Source organism: Taudactylus pleione, unplaced genomic scaffold (assembly GCF_031769625.1).
Source record: "Taudactylus pleione unplaced genomic scaffold, aTauple2 ptg000011l, whole genome shotgun sequence".
NCBI classification, from domain to species: domain Eukaryota; kingdom Metazoa; phylum Chordata; class Amphibia; order Anura; family Myobatrachidae; genus Taudactylus; species Taudactylus pleione.
The window spans coordinates 6,347-31,495 of NW_028284414.1; the positions used below are offsets into that span (position 1 = coordinate 6,347).

The window sequence follows — 25,149 nt, forward strand, 5'->3', positions numbered from 1 at the left end:
GAGTATTGAAGACAGACGTCTATTTGCTATTAAATATTCCCAAATATTTATTTACAACACACATGAGCTCTATGGCACTGGTATAACACTATACTCATGCCACCTATAACCTCACATACATTGTGCACGTTCATTTCAGCAGTTCTGATCTGTACAATAGCTGAGTGCATTGCGCCTATCCGTGCTCGGTAATCAGCGTTGCCCTGGGTGACCGCCCAGGAATGCGACTCCCCACTGTGAGCGCGCAGTCTCTCCGCAATCTCATGGGATTACACAAACTACAGGAGAAGTAGAAGATCCCTTTTGTCACAGGTTTCCCTGCCCTGGAGACATCAGAAGGGTTATACAAAGGAAGCTACAGATTACCTCCCCCCCAACGTTACCTCTCGGTGTCATTCCTGTGCCTCAGCCGACAGGCCAGAGGCTGTCCAAACACACAGGCCTGGGGGCCCATTACACAAAGCGCCACAGAGAGAGAGAACGTAGGGTGACCCGGGTGTTGTCACCTTCACCCAGAATCCCAAAACTTTATGTAAAGAATGTTAGGAATGCAGGAGATATTCGGTATATTTGTGCTCACCCTCCTATTGTCTATACTGCACATAGACAAGATGGTCTGCAAGCTCCACAGACTCTCCCCATTCACCGAGGTAAACACCACTCTGGCGTAATGGTCGTCTGAAGGGAGTAAATAAAAGAAATAAAGTTATAATATAATAATGCAGGATTTAACAAGGGTTTATAAAAACGCATCACATTCCAATGGCAACTTCTTCTGTTTTATAACCAGCAATACTCAAACCAAACATCCAGTACAGGGGTCTTCAACCTTGGCCCTCCAGCTACTGTGGAACTACACGTCCCAGCATGCACTGCCATAGTTTTAGCATGCTGTTATATCAAAAAAGGTGGCAGTTCATGCTGGGATGTGTAGTTCCACAGCAGCTGGAGGGCCAAGGTTGAAGACCCCTGATGCAGTACATATTGGTTATATTTTTACACAATAGGCGCAACAGGGTCGATAATAACAAACAAAGAAATTACGGAAAATGCCCTATAGTAAGTGAGGAATGTTCCTTTGGAAAAATAAAAACAAGTCTGAAGATTTTTATATCTTTATACATTACATATACATCCAAGCGTAATAAAGTGTATAATCTACGCTGGGAACGTCCCAAGCTCATCCCGGCTCTTTTTACGGAGCAAATACTGCGGTCTCATAAAGGCTCTGCAGCAATTGGCAGCTCACATCCTATAATCACCAAAGAACCATCACAATCCGCAGCACAGAGGGGTAACGTACTTGGCACAGCGCAGAAGAAGCTGTCCTTGTGGAAGTCCCAGTCCACCTGTCTCTTCTCCCGGTCATAGTGATCCTCCGACCATCTGTCAAGCTGATGGCTGTGATAAGAACACAATCCCATAATTACAGGGGTGCCCGGGACAGACATGTGGATGACACCAGGCTTAGCAGGAACAAGTTACTGTTTGTTTTAGGCCTGGTGGCGATAGGCAGACATGCACAGAGGGGGGAATATGGCCCAAACTTCTGGAGGACATTGGAATTGTAAATACTGTAAGAATTGCAGGTCCCAGTGCAGAGACGGCAGCAGCTTGTATGTGGTTCTTGTGAGGAAACTTTTATAAATGTCCCTCGTATGAAAGGTCCTGCTCTTTATTACTAATATGTGTGTATATATAAAATATATATATTATATACATACACACACATACATATATATACATATCCACACACACATCCTTCCTCACTATCTACCCCATCTGTGTCGCCCCTCTCTGTCTGCCCCTCCCCTTCTGTGTCACGCCTGTCTGTCTGCCCCTCCCCTTCTGTGTCACGCCTGTCTGTCTGCCCCTCCCCTTCTGTGTCACGCCTGTCTGTCTGCCCCTCCCCTTTAGAGTGTAAGCTCTCGCGAGCAGGGCCCTCGTCCCTCACGTGCTTCTCCTCCCCCTACTTATAGTATCATTTACTCCTAACTCCCCACAATGGCACCTAACACCTGGTTGCTGATGTCCTGCTGCTTGTGTTATGCAGCTCTGTGTATAAACCATGTCCTTGTCCTGCATTGTTTTGTATTACTATTAACTGTTTTTCTTGTGTGCTCATTTATGTACTGTGTAAGGCGCCGCGGAACCTTTGTGGTGCCATATAAATAAAGGAGATATATATATATATATATATATTTATATATATATATATATATTGTGATAGGATCACTGGTAAAGTGGTCTGTGACAGGGACATTTATCCCAGATTCCTATCCTATGTGTTTAAAATCCCCAGGAGAAAGTCTGCAGTGTAGCAGGCTTGAGTTTCGGCTTTTTGAAAAGCCGGTTTGGGACCTGGGGGTTGTGGGTGAGAGGAGAGGGAGGGCTCCACCCACGGCCACTCCAGGTTTTGGTTCTCTTAGCCTGGTAACAGGCTTGTTAGGGTTTTCCACCTGAGAGTGGCCAATATAAGCCTAGTGTGTTTAGGGCTGAGTCTCACCTGGGAGAGCAGGCAGGGAGTTTGCTCAGAGACACTGGAAAAACCTAATTGTGCCTTTTGTTGCTGGTGAGGGCATTAGGCCCTGCCAGGTTCTGGTAGTGAGGGAACTACCTGTGAAGTTAGTGCCCCGACAGGGGTAGGATTTATATTTATGTTTTCTTTATATTTTCTGTCATTGTACAATAAAGACTGGCGCCGACCAGCTTGTACTTGCATCCAGACTGGTGTGCTGCTTCCCTGCTGCTGTGTGTGTGTGTAAGGAAGGAGTCCTCTACCCAGGAGAGGGACCCCCTAACCTAACTGTGTCACAATAGATATAGAGATTATATATATATATATATATATATATATATACACACACACACACACACACACACACACACACACACACACACACACACACACTGTATATATAGTATTTAGAAAAGGGCCTTTAAAATAATATTAATCATAGGGAATTTTTCTTTGCAAAATAATAGCCCACAGGCTGCTGCAGGGTAACACATTTGGAGATGTAATTATCTTATCGGGGCCAAGCGGAGGATTGCAAAGGTAAATCTGACAGCTTCGGAGTCACCACAGAAATCTATAGGGGCAGCGGCTGCTGACAGACAGAGGGACCGTCGCAGATATTGGAGATATTTTCTGCAGCCCTTCCTTCACACATTTGGAGGATCCTTAATATTTGCAGGTGTCCCCAGAGGAATATCCTGTAAATATTATTTGATAAATAGGCCCCTTGGGAAGAGGGGGGGGGGGTCACTATAGCATTTAGTGTAGCATCACTCACTGAAAGCGTTTTCAGCCTATCAACCAACAAGGAACTGAGGCACGAGGCACAAAGGCTGCAACTCCCGGAGAACTGAAGAGCCACCGTCTCAGCTGACACATTTTTTTTTTTTTTTAAATGTTCTTATTAAGTAACTTTAGTGGACTATTATTTATAATATAGCTTTGACTAACGTGGTATTCATTATTAAAATTTATATATTTATAGGACTCTATGCAAGGCCAGAAATTAAATTAAAAAAAGTTGACATGACGGCACAAAGTTGCTACATACAGAAGAAAGTAAAACGACATAACTACTTTTTTGCTTGCTCATCTGCATATTTAAATGGGTAGTTGGCCAGCGTTGCCTTATATCCGGTATTCTCCATCATGTTGTTCCAGGTTACCAGCCTCTGGCCGATGGCTGTCCCTCTAGGCTCAAACCCCTGCAAATGAGAATGGAGTAATGTCACTGATCTCCCCCCAATGCTGCAACACAGGAACCACAGCACCAGCTAAACGTGAGAGCGAGGGGTCAGCTCGCACAGGTCAGGGGTCACCGCCTCATAACAGGTGGGTGACAACTGGCCGGGGATGAATTACCTAGGTATGTCATACCTGGGGGTTACGACTGACACTCGCCCATCTCACGTGGCTAATAATATCGCTGGACACGTAAGAGGGGGAATTTAATTGTTTTCTGGGCACCCATTCTTAAAGGCCACGCAATCTGGCGCGATTACCTCCGGCGACCACATTTTTGCTGCTCCCTCCTGAGGCGGTGAGCAGAAATGTGTGAAAAGTCCATCGTTTGGGCGCACGAACGGCACTTTTCACATCTCGCCAATTAGTTTGGATAGGTTACGCCTCTAAATCCAGCGCTTTTGGGCGCTACGAGAATGATAATTAATGGGTGCCTAAAACAATTGAATTGTTCCGTTGGGCGCCCATTAATTATAGCCACCTAAAAAAACAACTGAATCGCCCCCCCCCTTACTGTTCAAATGGGATTCACATTTAATGCACAAGTTCCCTTCATACAGTATATCTAACAAGCCTTACCAATTATCAAGGACATCCTCTCAGTATCTAATTCAGAAACATAAAAAGCCCTAAAGTCTTATTTAATTAAAAAAAAATAAAAAAATAAGGCTATTTAAAAGTAAATTTAAATAAAAAAAAAAAGGATCTGAAAAATAATTTATGGCGCTTGTTCAAAATAACAGAAAAATGTAAAAAAATAATACTAATCACAGGTATACACGATATACACATATACTTACCAGGAGAGGGTCTGAGAAATCCGGAAGGTCGGGTACCAAGATGCCAATCAGGGCACAGACTACTATCAGAACCGTACACATACCCAGCACCACCACGGGCCAGTCGGCTATTAAGGCGGCATAGCTAGAAGACAGAGAGAGATCACGGTCACTAATCACAGACAGGTGGTCAGTAAAAACACTGCTGATATGCTCTGCAGCGGATAAACATTAAACATACTGGGGGCCGGGGGGAGGTTGTTTGTAGTCTTATTTCATGTGAAAGAATAAAACATTTATATTACTTGTTCTAAACTTGTATTTTGCACATAGGATAACGCACTGGGGCCTCTAGGGGGGGATGTCTGGTTCCCAGCCCTAGCCTGCAGAAATCATATTTGCTCAGAAATATTCAGTAATTGCCCTACAAAGGCCAATATTTGGTCCCCAGCCCTCCGCTACACAGACATAGAACACAGGTTAAAATGCCTCCTGGGCATTCAACTACTGCCCTTCAGCGTACGATGGTTTGGGTATGAAATCCCGACTGTCGGGATGCCGTTGTTCAGAATACCGACAGCGGCACCTATAGGAAGTAAAGTTAAGTGTTTTCCCTACCCCTACCCACCCCGATGCCTCAACCTAAAACCCCCTTCCTAGTGCCTAAACCTAACCTCCCCCTCCTAGTGCCTAAACCTAACCTCCACCTCCCCGCACCCTAATCCCAACACTCCTTCCCCGGTGCCTAACCATAACCTTCCCCCTAACCCCACTAGCTAAGGCTACCCTTCCCCTGCACCCAGATACTTCAGTATGCAGGCGGTAAGGATACTGGTGCCGAGATCCCGACCTGTCGGGATTTCGGTGCCGGTATTTAGACCGTCAGTATCCCGCACGCCGCTACATCCAGTGCATGATAACTGGTTCTTGACCCTTTGTCACATAAAACAGATTATTATTATTAAAATGTATTTATAAAACTTCAGCATGTTCCGTTGTACTTTACAATCTGTTACAAACAGAAATAAAACAAGCCTGGCTAATAACAGACAGGGCCCTGCTCGAAACTTTATAATCTATAGGGTAATAGGCATACGATACATGAGGATAAGTGATACATATTATATATTTTTCCAGCGGGATGTGTGAGTGTAGAAGTAGAACACATATAAGTTTTGTGTGAACTGTGTAGAGGGGATGTAAGTGGGTATAATATCTAATGGAGGGTATGTGGGTGGTCCTGGAACTGGATAAGCTGTCCGAAGAGGTGAATTTTCAGGGAATGCTTGAAGGTTTGGAGACTAGAGGAAAGTCTTATTGTGCGAGGTTGGGCGTTCCACAGACTTTGCGCAGCCCGAATAAAATCCTGCAACTCAGAATGGTGGCAGGGAGAAATTTTGTATCGGCATCACAAGTGTAATTGGCCACACCGCAGTAACACACTAAAACATATTCAATCTGGCAATCTAACACCGTAGAAGCAAGAAAATAGTATATGGCAAAACTAGCAAAGTAAAGTGTTTTCTAGCTTAGGCCCGAATTCAATTAGCAGCAAAAAGTCGGAATCCGCAAAAAAGTATTGCGACTTTCCGTCAGGCGGAAACTTATTTCCGTATTCAATTGCAAACTCTTTTTGCGTACGCGAAAACGCAATGCAATGTAATAGGCAAAAAAGATTCGCCTATAAATAGGTGTCGGAAACAAGTGCAAAATCGCTATTTAGTGGTGCAAAGGCAGAAAGACCACTCTGCACCCTTGGGACAGCCCCCCAAAAGATAACTGCGTAATAAAAAAAAAACTAAAGAAAATAGAGAAACACCCCAAAAAATGACTTCGAAAAAGGGGGCGAAAAAGTGCAAAGTGGGGGTACAAGCTTAAAAAGTATCGAAATAGACTTTTGGGGGTTCTGCAAGTATGGGTGAGGTGTTTTTTGGATTACAGGTGCTTGCAGCAGGTGCGTTTTTAAAGGGTTTTTTTAAACTTTACTTTAGTGACTTTAAACCATGCTAGCACCCATTTGCAAGTTCCCCAAATTTGACAGGACTACTTATTTTCTCAAAAAAAAAAAAAAAAAAGCTTAATGCCATTATTCACCGCTAGTGTAAAGACGCTAATTAGAAGAATTTAACCTTGAGTACCCCAAATCGCTTTATTAGGGCTATTCGGGGGCATGTACATTGATCCCCAATGTTAGTGCATCTTTTAGGGGGTGTCAGGCTGATTTCCACAATTCTGACAGTACTTTTTGCCTGGTTTGCATTAGCTGGGTTTGCGTTATCGCGTGTTTTACGAATACGGCGAATAGCAGGGGCGCAAACGCTAAGTTCCCGAAACTAAAATACTCAATGTAGGCGAAAAGGCTACTAATTGAATACGAGCCTTAGTACCTCAATGAATTTTCCAAATGTTGCAGTGACATTAAACACAGGTACGAGTCTCATTCTGAGAACGTTTAATAAAGGCTCTGGGTTGAGCAATGACTTGGCAGCAGCCTTTCAGCAGTAGAATCATCCAGCGGATTCTCCCTACAGTGCAGGGATCTGTAATACTGCCGAGAACGCTGCCGGCGCCAGAAAGCGGCCAAAGCATCTGGGAAACAGCTCACAGCACGAGCACATATATAAAATGATTATTTACGTACAGACATCCCAAGTCTGTAACAGACACGTTTGTTCTATTGCTTTTTTATCAACCCCCCTCCAGCCAATTATCTCAATAACGGGGACCCCATCCGAGACCTGCGTCATTGCGCCTGTTTCTGATTCGCTATTACGACTACAGGCACGCTCTAATGCGTGCGCATCCATGCGATCACACCGCCCACCATTTTTTCCATACACGAGAGCAGCAGTCACCACTAGAATCAATTTGGCGCCCAGAATGCGCAAGCGCATCTCAGATTAGTGACCAACTCTGGCTTCACGCCCCAACAACACAACCAGGAGACGGTTCTCTTGCGTGTGGTCACATTGTTGGCGCCCAGCTGCTACTCAGAAATGCCTGTTTAACATCCGTAGAGAAACTTCCGATATCCGAGTGTACCCGCGTTCAAGATGCGTATGCTGCCCGGGACACGTGCAGCGAGCAGAGAATCACTAGCCACATAAGAAGTTGCGCCAGACTCAGACTCGTTGCGGGTGGGATGTACTAAGAGCAGATTGCGGCCAAAACTCAGAAAACCGCCATATGTTCCGAGCTCCGAACGCGATACTAGGGTCTAGGCTCCCGCAAGGCCGAGTGGACTTCCTGCTCTAATAGAGCAGGAAGTCCACTACTGACATCACTAGTGATGTCAGTAAGACCTCCCTACAAGCGCCAGCCGTTTCTAAGGGAACGCCTGCGTGTGTCCAGCCACCCCCCCTACCCGCCCACAAAACAGGGCGAGAGGTCGCTTGCGAGCGGTTCTGAATCAGAGCCATAGGGTGATCCGTTAACTGCAGCACATAACGTGCAGTTACCGGTTTCTCACCTAATCGCCCCTTGCCTTGATACATCTCCCTTACAGCCAGTAAAGTGAGAGTTAGGAGCTCATTGGTTGGTACTTAATCACCACGTTATCTCTCTCCGATTCAGGGGTCTATGTACTAAGCCTTGGTTTTTCAGATAGGCTGGCGATTAGTCTCCCCTAAATAATCTGACCATCCAGCATATGTCATGTTGGTCACTGATGAGGTTATTATGGCGAATGAGCCCTAGATTCACTACCGGTCTGATTTAACAATATGGTGCAATGCGTGCAGATGTGCTGTAACCATAGCAACCAGGTTCATTATATTAATACATTTTAAAAAAAAAAGAGGGAAAAAAAACAAACCAAAGCAACATTTGATTGGTTGCTATGGGTTACAGCACACATGTACACGTAGCACCATGGTATTAAATAAGCCTGATAGGGAGGTCAGTGAATACTATTTAGGGTACTACTGGTCCTTTAAACTTGAAGGAGCCTGTGTGTGACTATAACTCTACAAACACCCACAAACTGTTCCTTCCTAATATTCCAGCAGCTCCACACAAGACTCTTTGTTTGACGTGGGCCACAAACCTCCCCGCCCGACCCCACACACCGAGCTACACGTACAGGCGCTGCCGTCTCCTACTTCAGTCTCTTCTCACTTCAAACAGAACCATTTCCGCGGGGAAATCCTATTAACTTGTTTCTATAAATAAGAATACTGTGCATTTTCCACAAACATACCGCAGCACGGCTCCAGCTTTCACTGACTAAGTACAAAACAAATAGATACAGCATATGAAAAGCATGCTGGGATTTGTGGTTCTCCAAAGCCACATAGTCGTGCCCGCTTTGGCAGATAAATGCATTAAGACAATTGTAGGCTCCTGTTCCCGCTACAGTGGCCTAAATTGTTGCTGGTGATGGTGTTTTAGACAGAAAAGCTGAATATCTGTGACATTTCCAAGCGATAAGTAGGAGCCGGCTCAGGAAACTATGAGAAATGTTGGAATAACACAACAAGTCATTGGTGCGTGGACACAGCCAGCGGGCATTGCAGGTTCCCACGTACAGCGCTCAGCTGTGACGCACACTCCTGTGTGACATCATCAGCGGACAGTAACCGGCTATGCTGCTCACAGACCAATGGCAGGAAAAACGCAGCTGTAGGAGAGCTTTAAGTAAGTGTTATGCTGGGTACACACTAAATGTAAAGAAGTGTACCCAGCACGGCATCGTGACCAGCGGGAGTCCCGGCATCAGCACGTGCATACACACTTGCCGATGCCGGGAGCGACAGCGCGACAGAGGAGGCCATGCTGCATTCAGCAGCATGGCCTCTGCTGAGGATATCGCCTGTCGGACCTGCATACAGGTCCGACGGGTGATGTTGCCGACACCGCGCGGGAGTGCGCATAGTCAGCGACATAGCTGGTACACACTTGCCGATGTGGACAATATGTTGCCTAGTGTGTGCCCAGTTATATATATATCTATCTATCTCACAAGAGGCGGCACGCGGAGTCTTAGAATACAGGAAAAAAAAAAGTGCTGGCTCCGGTGCCCTTTTCATCCAGAAAAAGGGGCCTATAGCTCCGAAACGCCGATGAACTGATGATTCATTAAATTGCAGCACTTTTTCCTGTATTCTAAGACTCCGAGTGCCGCCTCTTGTGTTCCATATGTTGTGGGGACGCTGCTCCCTTTAGGAGGGAACCGGAACCAGTTACGTTAGGAGGTGAACGAGAGCGCGCCGGATCATTGCTGTACATACACACTCAGTGGCCTGTACCCGCCAATCATGTTGCAGCAACCTCAATGCTTAAAAGTATGCATAGTAAAGAGGTTCAGTTGTTATTCAGCCCAAACACCACAAAAAGTCATCAAATTGTTTTGACTATCTCAGATACTGCTGATCTCCTGGGATTTTCATGCACAACCTTCACAGAGAATGATGAGCAAAATAAAAATCATCCGGTAAGTGGCGTTTCTGTGGGCGAAAACGTCCAGCTAAAGTGAGAGGTCAGAAGAGAGTGATCAGACAGGTTCAAGCTGGCAGGACGACCACCACACCTCAAACGACCATGCGTTACAACAGTGGTACGCAGCACAGAAGCATGAATGAACCATGAAGTGGACGGGCCACGACGACAGACCACTCCGGGTTCCACGCACCAGCAGCAGCGGGCACAGGCCGCAAGAATCTGCAGCACCTCCGTGAGGGAGTCATGTCACCATGGACCAGAATCTCTAAGGAATATTTCCAACATCATCTTCAATCCATACTACACATTCAGGCTGCTCTTGTGTACAAGCCAAATCCCCTGCACATTCTTCCCAGTTACTGCATGCATCAAGCTGGCCTCCTCCCCCACAGTATATCACCTCACGCATTTCATCACAGCTACTGCAAGCATCAAGCTGGCCTCTCGCTCACAGTACAGCAATCATCTCACGCATTTCATCACAGCTACTGCAAGCATCAAGCTGGCCTCTCGCTCACAGTACAGCAATCACTCACGCATTTCACCACAGTTACAGCATGCATAAAGCTGGCCCCCTCTCTTCCACAGTACAGCAATCACGCATTTCCCCACAGCTACTGCATGCATCAAGCTGGCCCCTCTCTCCCACAGTACAGCAATCACTCACGCATTTCCCCACAGCTACTGCATGCATCAAGCTGGCCTCTCGCTCACAGTACAGCAATCAGTTCACGCATTTCCCCACAGCTACTGCATGCATCAAGCTGGCCTCTCTCTCCCACAGTACAGCAACTTCACGCATTTCATCACAGCTACTGCATGCATAAAGCTGGCCTCTCTCTCCCACAGTACAGCAATCACTCACGCATTTCCCCACAGCTACTGCATGCATAAAGCTGGCCCCTCTCTCCCACAGTACAGCAATCACTCACGCATTTCCCCACAGCTACTGCATGCATCAAGCTGGCCTCTCTCTCCCACAGTACAGCAACTTCACGCATTTCATCACAGCTACTGCATGCATAAAGCTGGCCTCTCTCTCCCACAGTACAGCAATCAACTCACGCATTTTACCACAGCTACTGCATGAGAACCAAACTCCACCTAATATATTAGAGTGTGTATACTCTTATTTAAAATTAGGAATTCAAGAGGGGGGAAAAACTGATTCTGCATTGTCTATATAGTATGCAGCGGGGGGCACATTTGGGTCAGTGATTGGTTTAATACAGTATGCACACCTACGTAATATCCGTGTTTATTTTACATTTATCTAAGGCAGCTTCACTATCTCTCCAACATCTTCTGTACTAAGGGGTCTATCTACTAAGCCTTGGGGGTTATTCATGAAAGCTAGGAGAGAGCTCCAATTTTGAGAGATAAAGGAGCAGATAATCTGCTCCTAACTGTCACTTTACAGGCGGTGTTTGAAAAATGACAGTTAGGAGCTGATTGTGAGAGATAAATAGTCCCGACCAATGTTATCACTCTCCAAGCTTTCATGAATATCCCCCTTGGAGAGAGATAAAGTGGATGAAGCTAAAGTACCAACCATTTAGCTCCTAACTGTCATTTTTCAAACACAGCCTGTAAAGTGACAGTTAGGAGCTGATTGGTTGCTACTTTGGCCCGTGAAAAGCCGGTTTTCGCGGGTGATGTCATTTTCGCCTGTTTTGGTTTTACCCCGTATTCAATTTGAAGGACTTTCCGCCTAGGTGGAAAGTCAATGCAATGTACCAGGCGAAAAAGTTTCGCCTATGAATAGTAGGCGGAAAAAAGTGCAGAATTGGGGTTTTGGGGTGCAACGTTGCGGGAACCCCAGTGCAGCTTTCAGACAGTCCCCCAAAGGTAAACTGTGTCAAAAAATAGAAAAATAAAAAAAACTTAAGGACACTCCAAAAAATTACTCTGAAAAAGGGGGCAAAAAAAAAAAAAAAAAGTTGGGGTACAAAGTTAAAAACTAGCGAACTTGACTCTGGGGGGGTGTCCCCAAGTATGCCCCAAGTGTTTTTTTGATTGCAGGTGTTTGCGGCAGGTGGTTTTTTCACAATATTTACAACTTCACTTTAGCAACTTTAAAATATGCTGACCCCCATTTTCACGTACCCCAAATTTGCTGGGATAAGTTATTTTCTGCAAAAAATACTACTGAATACTATTCTGCACCACATATAGAAAAACGCTATTTAGCAGCTATTGAGCCCGTTTAAAAACCCCAAATACCTTCAGCAAGCCAAATTGGGGGGTATCATAGTGAACCCCCATGTCAGAGCATCTTTTGGGGGGTGTCAGACTGATTTCCCCAAATCTGACAGCACTTTCCATCTGTTTCAGTTTCGCTGGGTGCCGTTTTCGCCTACTTTCATATTGAATACGGGGTAAAGTGCGCACGTGCACGATACTTTTCCGCCTGCCAAACAGGCGAAGTAGGTGGAAAGTCCAGGCCGCGAAAAAGTATTGTGGCTCTGCTCATATTGAATACGGCTCTATATCTCCATTTACTTGATCTCTCTCAAAGGCTTAGTACATAGGCCCCTAAGACTTAACAAGGCAAAGCTTCTGCAGCATAATCGTCACATCCAGACTGCAGCTCTGATCGAGGAATTAAAATAACACATCACGTAAGGGTAATTAGGAGATGATACATTCATTCAGCCAGGACAGATTTATGGGGTAAATACATTTCCCTGCGGTGTTGCAGGCATTGGAGAGTTCCCTGCCAGTATTCCCGATGATGTTTTAAAGTAGCGATGATTTAAGGGCAAAACCAACCTGCATTTCCTTTTTAAATGATTGCCCCTTTAAAACATTGGCCAGATTAACTGATGCCTTTTTGATGTAGGATATTGCATTCACTCCTTTGCGTCTACCCTATGCAAGGACAACAACCCAAAAGGCTACCTAATGACCCATCACTGTTATTGGGACTGTACGCTACAGTTGTTGCTCATTGAAGAGTGTAACAGATTAGAAACCGTCACCACATGGATACAAAGTGATACAAGGAAAATACCTCTGCCCAGAACACACACGTTACACCTCGGATCGGTTACATGATCATTTATCGGACTTACCTTTTGGGTAACTGGAATGGCTTCGTAGCTCTGTGAAGGAGAACATAACATACACATTAAATATAGAAAATACTGTAACGCTGGTCAGCAATAACAGGACAACTTACACAACACAACGCAGCTCAACACTGGGAAAGTGTGAAAGTTGGTTCGGTCATATATGGGGTATATTTATCACGCGATTCGTTTAAAAACTGCGTCATCAGCGGTTTCGGATACTGGATTTAAAAAAGCAACAATATGAAGTAGAAGACCAGGTGTATTCTGTATTCAGTATTATCTCCCCTTTAAATCCAGGGTCTGAAACCACAGTTGATTCGGCGCCGTATAGCATATTTACCCCATGGAACACGTCTGACCATTACAAGGTTAAATGGTCCGGGGAAATGAGCGTGAACAGCAGATTGGCGGAGAGTTACAGCACATTTGCGCAAACTGCACGTGTGGTTATAGAAGTGCCCGTGTATTGTATAACGGCTACACAGTACAGAGGTGTAAGCATATAGGATACATTGACAAGAATACTGGTTCAGCAGTAAGAGGCGTGGCTTGCACCGGGCATAGTGGTTAGGTGCGCTTTAACCGCTCCCAATGAAGCATTATACCCTTATATTATTACAGAACTCATTAAGGTTATCCAACGTCATTGCAATTCCGCAAAGTTCTCACCCTGCTCCCGAAGACACAAACCAGACGCTGTCCTACCAAGTTCTGAGAAATACGTCCCATTTGCGCCTGACGGCACCAGTCACCTATAATCCTCAGCTGCCATCGCTGTCACAGACCTGCACAAACAGACGGTCACAGCTATCACTAGGTAATTATGTGACCCCCAGTGCTGGAGCTTCAACACGAAACATATGGGAAACACATCATCACTACATGGAGCCAATGCAGGGCCCATCACGTGCCACATCACTAATCTACGCGGGCACCACATCACAAGTGAACGCCGGCTTCTCATTACACAGGTAATAAAACAGACAGCACATATGAGAACCATAACGCTACAGACAGGCCCTGCAGAGACACAAAAATCCCTTTGAAGATTTTAGGGAATGTGCCAACAGATGGCAAACCACTTTAGGTGCAGCCGAAAAGATCCACTTTCTCCTAATCATTAAACTTTCCGAAGCTTAAACGCCTCTTGTTTGAGATCCCAAAAGGCAACTTTCCGGCAGCTTATTAATAAAACTCAACACGACGGCGTTTCTGCAAATACATGGTCAGCTAAAGACCAAGCCAGCATACCCCTAAGACAGAAGTACTCAGCAAAGACCCTGCATGACTAAGATTCCCGATATTTACATGCATGCTAACCCCATTATATTGCTTGCACATACAATCTAACAAATGGCATTAATAAAGAAGTGTATTCAAAGAAGTATAGATAATGTAACACAGCTTATATGAATAACCGCTATTATTCCGGTTGTCCATTCTCCTCCAAACCCCCCCCCCCCATCATCAACTCTGCACAATGGATGCTCAACCGCTATCAAATCAGAATGTCGACATGAAGGTTAGGTCGACATGTAGAACATCAACAGTCAAAATGGTGACATGGCCATACTGTCGGCGGTTAACATGTCGACCGCAGAGTATCGACAGTACATTTTACTGTTATTTTAAGGGTTAGGTTTTAGGTTATGCTAAAATACGCAAAAATGGTATGTCGGGGTTTGTGAATGTCAACAATTTTTTTCTGTCGACCTAACGTCCATGTCGACATTGACTGCCAGCATTTCTGTGTTGACATTCCATACCTCATTTGCTCAGCCATGGCCTCACTATAGCCTGGAACCTCGGGTGTTACAGTTGTTGAAATATGAGAGAATGAAATGTAATTAAAATGATATCTCTGCCATTTCTGCATCCTGTATAATGGGGTACCTCGACTATAGACAGACAGTAAAAAGGTAGACACCAGATGTTAGACAGTCAATAGGTCGACTGGGACAAAAGGCCGACACATTAAAAGTCGACATGTAAGAAGGTTGAAAGGTACAAATGGCCAGCAAAATCAAAAGGGCGACACAAAAATGGTCGACATGATAAAAAAAAATGTTTAGCCCTAATCCTTACCTTGGTGCCTAACCGTAACCTTTGGGCTAAGCCCCTGATTCAGAGCCGCTCGCAAAAAGCGAGCGCTCGCTCTGAATCAGGGCGGCCGCTTTTTTTTAAATAACCGGCCTCCTAGTCGCTCGCTAAGCTGTGTAGCGAGCTCCGGGGCTTGCGCACGCGCATTGCGTAGGCCGCGCATGCGCAATGCCCCACCATCGGCCCACTTGCGAGTGTATAGCGCTTGCAAGCAGGTCTGAATCAGGCCCTAAGTGCCTAACCCTAAAGTCAGTAGCGGCTCCAGGCACGGGCAAGCCGGTCCGTCGCCCAGAGCGCTACAGTTTCCGGAGGGCGCAGGAAACGCCCACCACCCGCCCGGCGCTATAGGACATATTTAAGCACAGGGGGGAGGGAGCGGAGGAGGGAAGGGGCGGCAACACAGGACGGCGCTGGGAGCAGCGCTGCCAAGCGCCGTCCCTGCCTCCAGTAAGTGCTTAACCCTAAATAAAAAAATAAAATCACGTGTCGACCATTTTTATGTTGCCATTTTGACCGTGTCGATCATTTGTACCCGTCGACCTTCTTAAAGGTCTACCTTTAGTCGACCCATTGACTGTCTAACATTTGGTGTCTAGCTATACATTGTCTACCTTTTTACTGTCTGTTAATCCACAGCCTGTATTATGCCGGGTACACACTAGACGATATCTCGACCGATCCGGCGGAATGGGATATCGGGTTCATTGTCCAGTGTGTACCCTCAGTGTCATTGACGACGCGCACTCCCGACAGGCGACATCATTAGCGAGGGCCATGCTGCAGAATTTTCAATTATGGGGTCCCGAATGATTATCGCTCGGTGTATGGACATGAAAAATAATTGTTCACAGCCTGAATATGTCTGAACATAAGTTTGATTTGATGATCAAACCTGTCCGATCCTCATCACAACCGCGGTTCAGCCGATTCTACACTATGAATGGAGATCGTCAGCCTACATCTTGCAGCAGACGGAGGTGCCCCAATCCTCGTCTACCCGCTGGCTCCTTTACGCTAATCGGGCCGTCTATGGCCAGCTTACCAAGCACTTTATAAGTAGCGTGACCACAGTCACGTGATCACCACTCACTCTCCAGAAATATAGCCTCAGCCCAAAAACCATGGTCCTAAGTTTACTCCCCCCTTGCAAATATAACCACCCCCACCCCCGATAAGGAGGTAGAAAACACGTACAGTATTGCAAAGTGTTTTATCGAGAACTCCTCATTGGAGTGGAAGGTGCCTCTCACTGTAACGTATTTGAGGATTGTAACCTGTGCTTTTCAGTAAGTGAAACAAGCCCGGACACTTATATGGGGCGGGGGTCAAAGGTCACACCTGTCGTCGTCGTCAAATATTTTTGCTTCAAAAAGCACGCATAACAATGTGTGTACACACCAAAGGCATTCCAGCCGCGAAACCAATACCCTGCAGCTGTTATCAGGATGTCTTTATTATGCTGGTCAATAAGGAATATTATCCCCTGAAACCATCTCCAGAAATTATTTTGCTATGCTATTAAGCTGAGAAATGCATAGCAATCGGCGTCCCCTCCTCCCGCACAATGGGAAATCTGGATGGAAGTCTATATTTAAAACAGGAGTACGGGGGCACCCGGCAATTTCGTTTCAGGGCTGTAATTTTGGCATTAGGGCCTTTGTGCACACAGGCTCGGAACAGAACTGCTGCAGACACACCAGAGACTGGACGGAGGACAGTTCCCGCAAGTAAAAAAAAAAATGGAGAGAGAAAGATTTCCTTGCTTCTGGAGACCGAGCGCAGTAACCGATCACATGACATCATCATGTGACATCATAAAGTGCCATTATAATCCAGTAAGGACTCCGGCGACTTAATGAGGACATGGAAATGGGGAGAGTAGTAGACATGTTGCCATATTTGTATGAAGCGGTCGCACACGCCAAGCCTTGCGCCAAAACTTATTAAATCCAACATCTGCAGTATGAACACTCATGTCTGATAACAAGCATCCTCTATTATTTATTCACCATCCATTTGCCTTAGAGCTAGTTTGCCAGTGGGTGCATATATTGTATAATGCTCAGCTTTAATGTCTACGTGTCACACGCATTGAGGGGGATTCAATGGTTTTAACGCGGATGCAGCTCCCGCACAAAGTTATGGGACGTATTACATTTTTGTGCCGCTGGGAGCGATTGGCCATTATTTCTGCCGAGGTGGCGAGCAGAAATCCACCGCAAAGTCATCGCGCATCAGAAGTGCGCACGGGTTTAGCCGCTTTACAAGGCTAATCCCAGTGTACCTGGCTATGACAGGCGCCCGCCCCACAGCACTCTCGCCCATCGGCAAAACTACTGAATATTGCCCATTACTTACGTGCGTCCAAAAAACTATTTAACTTCCCCTTAACGCGTCCTGTTGTGACCAACATACATCTTTACGATCTGCCTTTCAGGAGGCGTCCCACAGACCTGGTACAACTGTATATATTGATGAAACCTGTGTTCTGCATTCATCCGTCTGTACATATCATAAATGTATTTTTATGGCCACATTTTAGTGTTCGACTGTAAATCAGGCACCTTTGTAGAAGGCGCTATCCTCAAAAGCCATATTTTGTGACCAATCTTGCCTATGAGAACGTGTCAAAAAGTGCATCTTCTTGCGTGCGGTTTTGCAAACCCACCACTAGATGCATTGCTCCATTTTTATTGCTCTCCTCTGCAGATTGTGATATGGCGGTTTGAAAATAAGAGCGCAGTCGCGAGGAGCGATGTACTTGTGTGCACACACCGCAGTTCTGAATAAACGCTCTGTGTGGATTGGTGGACGCGCATACAGGGACGGACCCAGTGATGTCACAGCAGCTTAAATCACTGCAGATCCAGTTTACCGATTCCCAACAGGGCACTGATGTGGGGACGGGCCTCTGCTGTATGTAGTGGAACAGAGCTGCAGTGAAATGGAAGGTTAACACTAAACAATGTATCTTATCTTCATTGTAAAAAATTGCAATTTTGCGATTTAGAGGCAGATTCTGCATTCGGAGCAAAGAAAAAAAAAAAAAAAAAAGTAACTTATTTCTGGAACAAACCATGCCGCAATTCAAGGGGTGCAAATGCATGTGTTATTCTGCGTGCAGGGTAAATACCGGCTGCGTCCCACCAGCTACAGAGCCAAGTCCCCAGCACCTCATGTGAAAGAATTGCATTGCGACATCTCACACATTTTTTTTTACGAGCTGTGAACGCTCCACATAAACTCAGGTTTTAGCATCTCACATGACATGATACAGTCCCAGAAACTGGGGGCTCGGGAAAACCTCCACCTGTCAGGCCACTTATTACACTGGTGGGAACAAGGTTGGGGCCCAGTCTGAAAGCTTCCTAGCTGCTGCTGCTCTCTGCAAAGTGACCGTCAGAGGGGGTTATTCAGACCCGCTCGCGAGCGGCTGTACGCTCGCAAGCGGGTCGATGTTCCCCACTGCGCATGCGCACGACGGAGAGAGCTCTGTCGTGCGCATGCGCGAGACCCGGGGAGCGACAGGCTTTCCATCGCTCCGGGTCTCGCACCAAAGGGGGCGTGCTGTCGATGTTGATTGACAGCACGCCCCCTTTGGTGGGCGTGCCTGCCAGACGGAGGCGTTCCCATGGGAACGCCTACCGTCTGAAGCCGGCCCCACTGACATCACTAGTGATGTCAGTGGGAGTGATTTTGGCTCTGATAGAGCCAAAATCACTCCAGGGCTTGTGGCAGGGAGACCCTACCGCAGGGTCTCCATCGCAAGTCCAATGGTCGCGATGGTCAAGACCATCACGACCATCTTTTTGGCCGCTCGCATATGCTGTGGGTGGTCACCCACAGCTATGCGAGCGGCCAGGAGGCCGCCCCATTTTCATGGAGGAGGGCCCTGATTCAGAGCGAGCGCTCTGGTCAGAGAGTTCAGCTCTTAATCAGGCCCAGAGTCCATAATCTTTACACTTTTATGTAGTATAGTGTTTAACATACATGTTCATGGAGAGTGAGAGAGCTTTAATCAAACTGAAATCTACATTTAGCACACACGATTACGACCTGTGCCAAGTTTACAGTCATTCCTGCATTCTCTGCCTTCCGGAAATATTCCTGTACCCTGTTCGCAAAACCACCCTGCTCCAGTTGCGTGAGGTTGGAGTGTCAGTACTTTTTCATAAGTTATGTTGCGCTCTTCCACGATATTCAAATTTCAGGGACTAAGCCGCCCAATCGGATTCAACCCTACTGCTCCTGTTAAGTGACAGTGGACCGGGGGAACCAGACACTAACCGCAGCGAAACGCATCGTCATGCGCATGAGCGGCAATGGGGTCGCAATGAGGCAAATCCCGCTGTCACACCCACCGTATTTCCCACTTTGATTGAAGGAAGGTTAAACAGTAGGCTAGTATAGTGTCCTCTGGTAAGTCAGATAATTGGAATGCTCACCACAGCACAGAGTATTTCAGGAAACAACTGTGTATGCGTTACTGGAGGCAGGTCCCTTGTTGAGAGATCGTATCAGTGGGGAGGGGCTGCACGTGATAAGGGCAGTATCACATATTGTGGAGGAGGATGGGTGTGAAAATGCAGCTCAACTGTGGTATCAAAGTATCTATATATAAGGGAAGGTTTAGCATAACACCCCTAGGGCGGCTGTCGATGTTGATCGACAGCTCGCCCCGTTTTGTAGGCGGGGAGGGGGGTTGGGGGCTGGACAAACGTGGGTGGCCCTACTGACATCACTCGTGATGTCAGTAGTGAGCTTCCTGCTCTATTAGAGCAGGAAGCTCGCTGGGGCTTGCGGCAGATGAGACCCTACCACAAGGGTCTCGTCGCAAGCACGATGGTCGCGACCATCACCTGGCCGCTCGCAAAAGCTGTGGGTGGTCACCCACAGCTTAGCGAGCGGCCAGGAGGCCGGCTAAAAAAACAAAAAGCGTCCGCCCACATTCAGAGTGAGCGCTCGCTTTTTGCAAGCAGCTCTGAATGAGGTCCAAAGTGTACAAGAGATTCTAGACTGCAACATTAACTGCACAGGACTTAGGGGTCTATTTACTAAGCAGTGTTAGGAGACAGAGTGAAAAGTAATAAGGTACCAGCCAATCAGCTCCTAACTGCTATCTCACAGGCTGTGTTTGAAAAAATGACAGATTGACTGGTACCTCATCACTTTTCACTCTGGGCCTGATTCAGAGCCGCTCGTAAGCAGCCGCTCGTTCGCTCCGAGCGATGTTAGCACAACTGCGCATGCGTATGGGTTGTAATACGCATGCGCGAACCAGCCATTGCGGTCGGAAATTGTGTGCTCGCAAAATAGCGAATGCCTGCTAATTTGAGTGACAGAATGAGGCGTTTGTGGGTGGTAACAGGGGAAGGTGCTTGAAAATGGGGAGTGGTGATCCGAACGCAGGCGTGCCAAACGGTCAAAACGGGCGTTTTAAGGGTGTGCATAATTAACAAAGCAGCGTAATCGACCACGTCACTTGGTTGTCTCTTAGCCTGAACTGTTCGCATGATTGCGGTAGGAAAATCCAACCACAAGCACTGCGAGCAGTTCAGACGCCTTTCGATGTTCTCGATTAATCAAATAAATAGCGGAGATGACGTAGGATGCGAGCGGCCAGGGGGCGTCTTTACAAAATAGCGAGCGCATATTTCGTTCGCTCGCTCAGACATAGAAGCGTCAACAGACCGCAAAGAGCGAGCGCTCAATTTAAATAGCCAGCCCCTTTTTCTAAACGAGTGAGCGCAAATAGCATCCGGCTCTGAATCAGGCCCTCTGTCTCCTAACACTGCTTAGTAAATAGACTCCTTAGTTTTAAACATGTACGTCATCGCAGGTGGAGCTTAGCGTGAGAAAAAAATAATAAAATACGCGGCCTCTGCGTACTCAGATTCAGTCTCACGCAGACGTACAAATGTCGCACATGAAATTGATCAGTGTAAGCCAGCCATGTAGTTTTGTTGCTGCCATTTGTTTTACTTATGCAAATAAATCCCACATTTTAAAGCGAGGAAGAAGCTTGGAGAGGGGCTATTTGCCGTGACGCGCCCAGGGGGGCTATTTGCGGTGACTCCAGTGACAGGGTATGAGGACACATCTATACGTCAACAAATAGCAAATCCGTTCCTAGGATGTTCCACATACCCAGCGCACTAAGGGTTTATAATTCAAGCCACAGAACATCCTCCTCTCAATAAAAGCAACAAAAACAGGAGACGACTATTCTAAGAAATGTATTTTCCTACTTCCAGATAGAAAAAACAAATAATAATTGCAGAGCCTGCCAGCGTTCTCCGCAGCGCCCGGGAACCTTCCTCCCCTCCTGCCCTTTGGCATCGCAGAGATCAAGTCAGATCAGAGAGACAGAAGTTTGACTTTTCAAAATTAAATTCCAATGCGAGCAGCGCACCCGGGGCCATGATAATCTTTTGTTTACGGGTTCAATGGTCACAGCGAGAGCACAAAGGGGGCGATTACTCAGCACAGGATCATTCCTCGCCTTCTTTCCAGCTCTTCTATCAATGCCAGATCCTCATTTGTTTATATATTTTTGGTTTTACCTGCACTATTACAAATGACAAAGGGGTACCCCGCGCTCCCACCTCGGCGCCTGCGTTGCCTCTGAAGCTAGATTACCCCAAGCCACAGTTGTCACTACTGGGGGAGGTGTATCAAACCTTCTGACAAGTAGAGAATTGGACAAGCGATGTCTCCTATAGCAACCAATCAGCTTCCACCTACCATTTTATAGAATGTACATGATAAATGATAGCTAGGAGCCGATTGGTTGTTATGGGCAACTTCTCCACTCTACAGAAGGTTTAATGCAATTCCCTCAGTTTCCCTCTCAGAAGGCTCTGGCGCTGCGTACACAGAGAGAGACGACCGTGAGACGCGCCATGGCGAGTCTGAGTATACCTTCATGTGTCGCATTATTGGGCCGAAAATCAGCTTTGCCCATCTACACAGCAGCAGATCTAACAATACCGGGCCAGTACTGCCTATTGCAAGAGGCCGTGGACAAAATAAAAACCTGAAGAAACTGCCTTGATTAGATAAGAAATAGAAGTTAGTTTGCGAAGAGGCTGCAATACCGGTGGCTTTGGTATTTACAGCAGCCCCCTAAATACCCATCCATGGGGTCTGTCCAGCCCTAAAACAATATCCGCCAACGGGCCCAATATCACAGCTGGTGGCCACACATCAAAACTGATCAATGAAAAATCCCACATCAGTCCGAGTGCGTATATCTTCTGAGCGCAAACCGGCCGCCATGATGCCGGGAACCTATATGGCATCGAGCTAAAAATGAACTTAATTTAGTTATAACCACAGTAGATCTCATTGATAAAGAAAGGAAATGTTGCTTACGAGGGCCAGACCCAACATGCCATCAGACAGACAGACGTTGCCATGTATTGTCAGATAATTTGTCTGTCTGTCCGATGGCGAGTATATCCGCTGTCAGATCCGAGCAGCAATTATCGCAACTGTCTGTGCACGCTAGAAGTTTTCTCTAATGCCGGACAGAGCGATGTTTGTTGCTCGGTCGCGGCCGTGTTCTGTGCAATTATCGGACCAATCAGCCGAAAATCTGCCTTTAGAAGTGGGAAAATTCTGAATTTAATCAATATATACAACTTGGAATATTTGTAATTTAGCCAATGTATAAAAACTTTTTTCCTTACAACAATCATTTAAACATAAACAATATGTAGCAAAAACAAACAAAGAAGAAAAAAAAAAGTTTAGCAATGCTGAGTTAAGGTGCGCATCCACTAGAAAGAGAAAAATGAACGATTAAGACATCGTTATCGTTCATTAATTGTGCAGTAAAATGCCGGCAACGACCAGCGATGCGCTTTCCCAGTGGCCATTTGTCATCGCCTGAACATGGAGGCCAGCCGGATTGTGCATGTTCGAGGATGAGGGAGGGTGTCTGCACTGAGTGACATATCGTTCGGTGTGGGCACAAAATCCACTGCACAGGGTGCTGAACGATTACACAATTACAATGCTGTAAGCGTACAGTCGTTCCACTCTCATGTAGTGGATACCAGGGGTGTATCTAGGGGTCCGAGCACCCCTGGGAAACTAAGGGAGTGGCGCCCCCCTCCAATGATTAAATGAATGCTCCCACTGGAAATAAAATAACATACACTGATTCATTGCCCCCACAGCCAGAAGATAAATAAAAATAAACATTAATTCCCCTCCCAGGCCCCCTACAGAAGACTAAGTGACCTCACCTGCTGGGCTGTCACAGATAGCTGCAGAGCTAATTGCAGGAGACCAGCTTCCAGGCGCTTCAGAAAGTCCAGACCAGTGAGTGTCTCCCTCCAGGGAGTCCAGACCAGGCCAGTGGGTTGGACCTTGGGGCCCGATTCAGACCCATTTGCAATCGGCTGCTCGCTCGTACATGGCTGATGTTATACATTTGCGCATGCATCGCAGTGCGTGAACTAGTTTGAGCGATCGGTCACCCAGCAAAGACAGCCCAGTGGAATGAGTAACAGGAGAGGCCGTTTGTGTGTGGTAACAGAGGCAGGGCAGTAGTAACGGGGGAGTGGAGTTGCGAACGCAGGCTTGCCTGAGTGTTACAACGCCGTTTCAGAGGCGTTGTACTATAACAGGCAGCGTCATAGTACGCGTCACCTGGTTGATTTTTATACAGAACTGCTCGCAGTGCTTGCGGTAGGGTAAAGTCAACCACAAGCGCTGCGGTTTGATCCGATGGTTCCCGATGTACCGATGGTTGTATATACTTCCTGGAGATGACGTTCGCTAGTGGGCAGCTAAAGACAGGCTGGTGGGCATCTGTAAACACAAAGTGATCGCACGCCAAGACATAGTGGTCGTGCTTATGCCTTGCCGTGTTATCTCCTGTCTTGACGTCACTTAGCTGAATTTGCATATGCTGGGAGCGAGCGGCCGCATCTACTGAGCGGGTCTGAATCAGGCCCTTGGTCCCACTCCCTTCCTTAGCACCTCATCACCATCCTCAGCCCCTCATCACTGTCTTCATCCCCTCATCACCTCCCTCAGCCAGCCCCCATCACCTCCCTCAGCCAGCCCCCATCTCCTCCCTCAGTCAGCCCCCATCTCCTCCCTCAGCCAGCCCCCATCACCTGCCTCAGCCAGCCCCCATCACCTCCCTCAGCCAGCCCCCATCTCCTCCCTTAGCCAGCAACCATCTCCTCCCTCAGCCAGCCCCCATATCACCTCCCTCAGCCAGCCCCCCCATCACCTCCCTCAGCCAGCCCCCATCACCTTCCTCTGTCCACAGCACCTTCCCCAGCCAGGCCCCATCACCCCATCACAGACAGCAGGGAATCGGTGTGCCCACAAAAGGATAGAACTAGCTGCGGGTGGCAATGGCGCCCACCCTTGGACGGTGCGCCCCTGGCGAGTGCCATCCTGGCCAATAGGAAGATACGCTCATGGTGGATAAACACTTTTACAAGTGATTCTGTGAAACAAAAAGTAATACTACAAGCTCCATAATTATCACATATTCATGCACACAATGTAAACGGATAGTGCGAGTTATGGAGAGATTACAGCCAGCACACAATGTAAACGGATAGTGCGAGTTATGGAGAGATTACAGCCAGCACACAATGTAAATGGATAGTGTGCGTTATGGAGAGGTTACAGCCAGCACACAATGTAAATGGATAGTGCGCGTTATGGAGAGGTTACAGCCAGCACACAATGTAAATGGATAGTGTGCGTTATGGAGAGGTTACAGCCAGCACACAATGTAAATGGATAGTGCGCGTTATGGAGAGGTTACAGCCAGCACACAATGTAAATGGATAGTGCGCGTTATGGAAGGGTTACAGCCAGCACACAATGTAAATGGATAGTGCGCGTTATGGAGAGGTTACAGCCAGCACACAATGTAAATGGATAGTGTGCGTTATGGAGAGGTTACAGCCAGCACACAATGTAAATGGATAGTGCGCGTTATGGAAGGGTTACAGCCAGCACA

The 25,149-nt window shown here is 46.8% G+C and overlaps 1 protein-coding gene across 3 annotated transcripts in view; it reads right to left on the bottom strand.

Annotated features, from left to right (window-relative positions):
- Nucleotides 1-472: 472 nt before the first annotated feature.
- Nucleotides 473-25,149, bottom strand: part of LOC148542636 (protein dispatched homolog 1-like) — a 76,473-nt gene continuing 51,796 nt past the window's right edge. For all 3 annotated transcript variants that reach the window (XM_088467843.1, XM_088467834.1, XM_088467852.1), the window contains 5 exons: nt 13,053-13,082; nt 4,561-4,684; nt 3,593-3,723; nt 1,304-1,401; nt 473-678 (listed from right to left, as the gene is read on the bottom strand). In XM_088467843.1, coding sequence (XP_088323969.1) covers nt 509-678; nt 1,304-1,401; nt 3,593-3,723; nt 4,561-4,684; nt 13,053-13,082 — 553 coding nt within the window. In that variant the 3' untranslated portion in view covers nt 473-508. The remainder of the gene's footprint in view (nt 679-1,303; nt 1,402-3,592; nt 3,724-4,560; nt 4,685-13,052; nt 13,083-25,149) is intronic.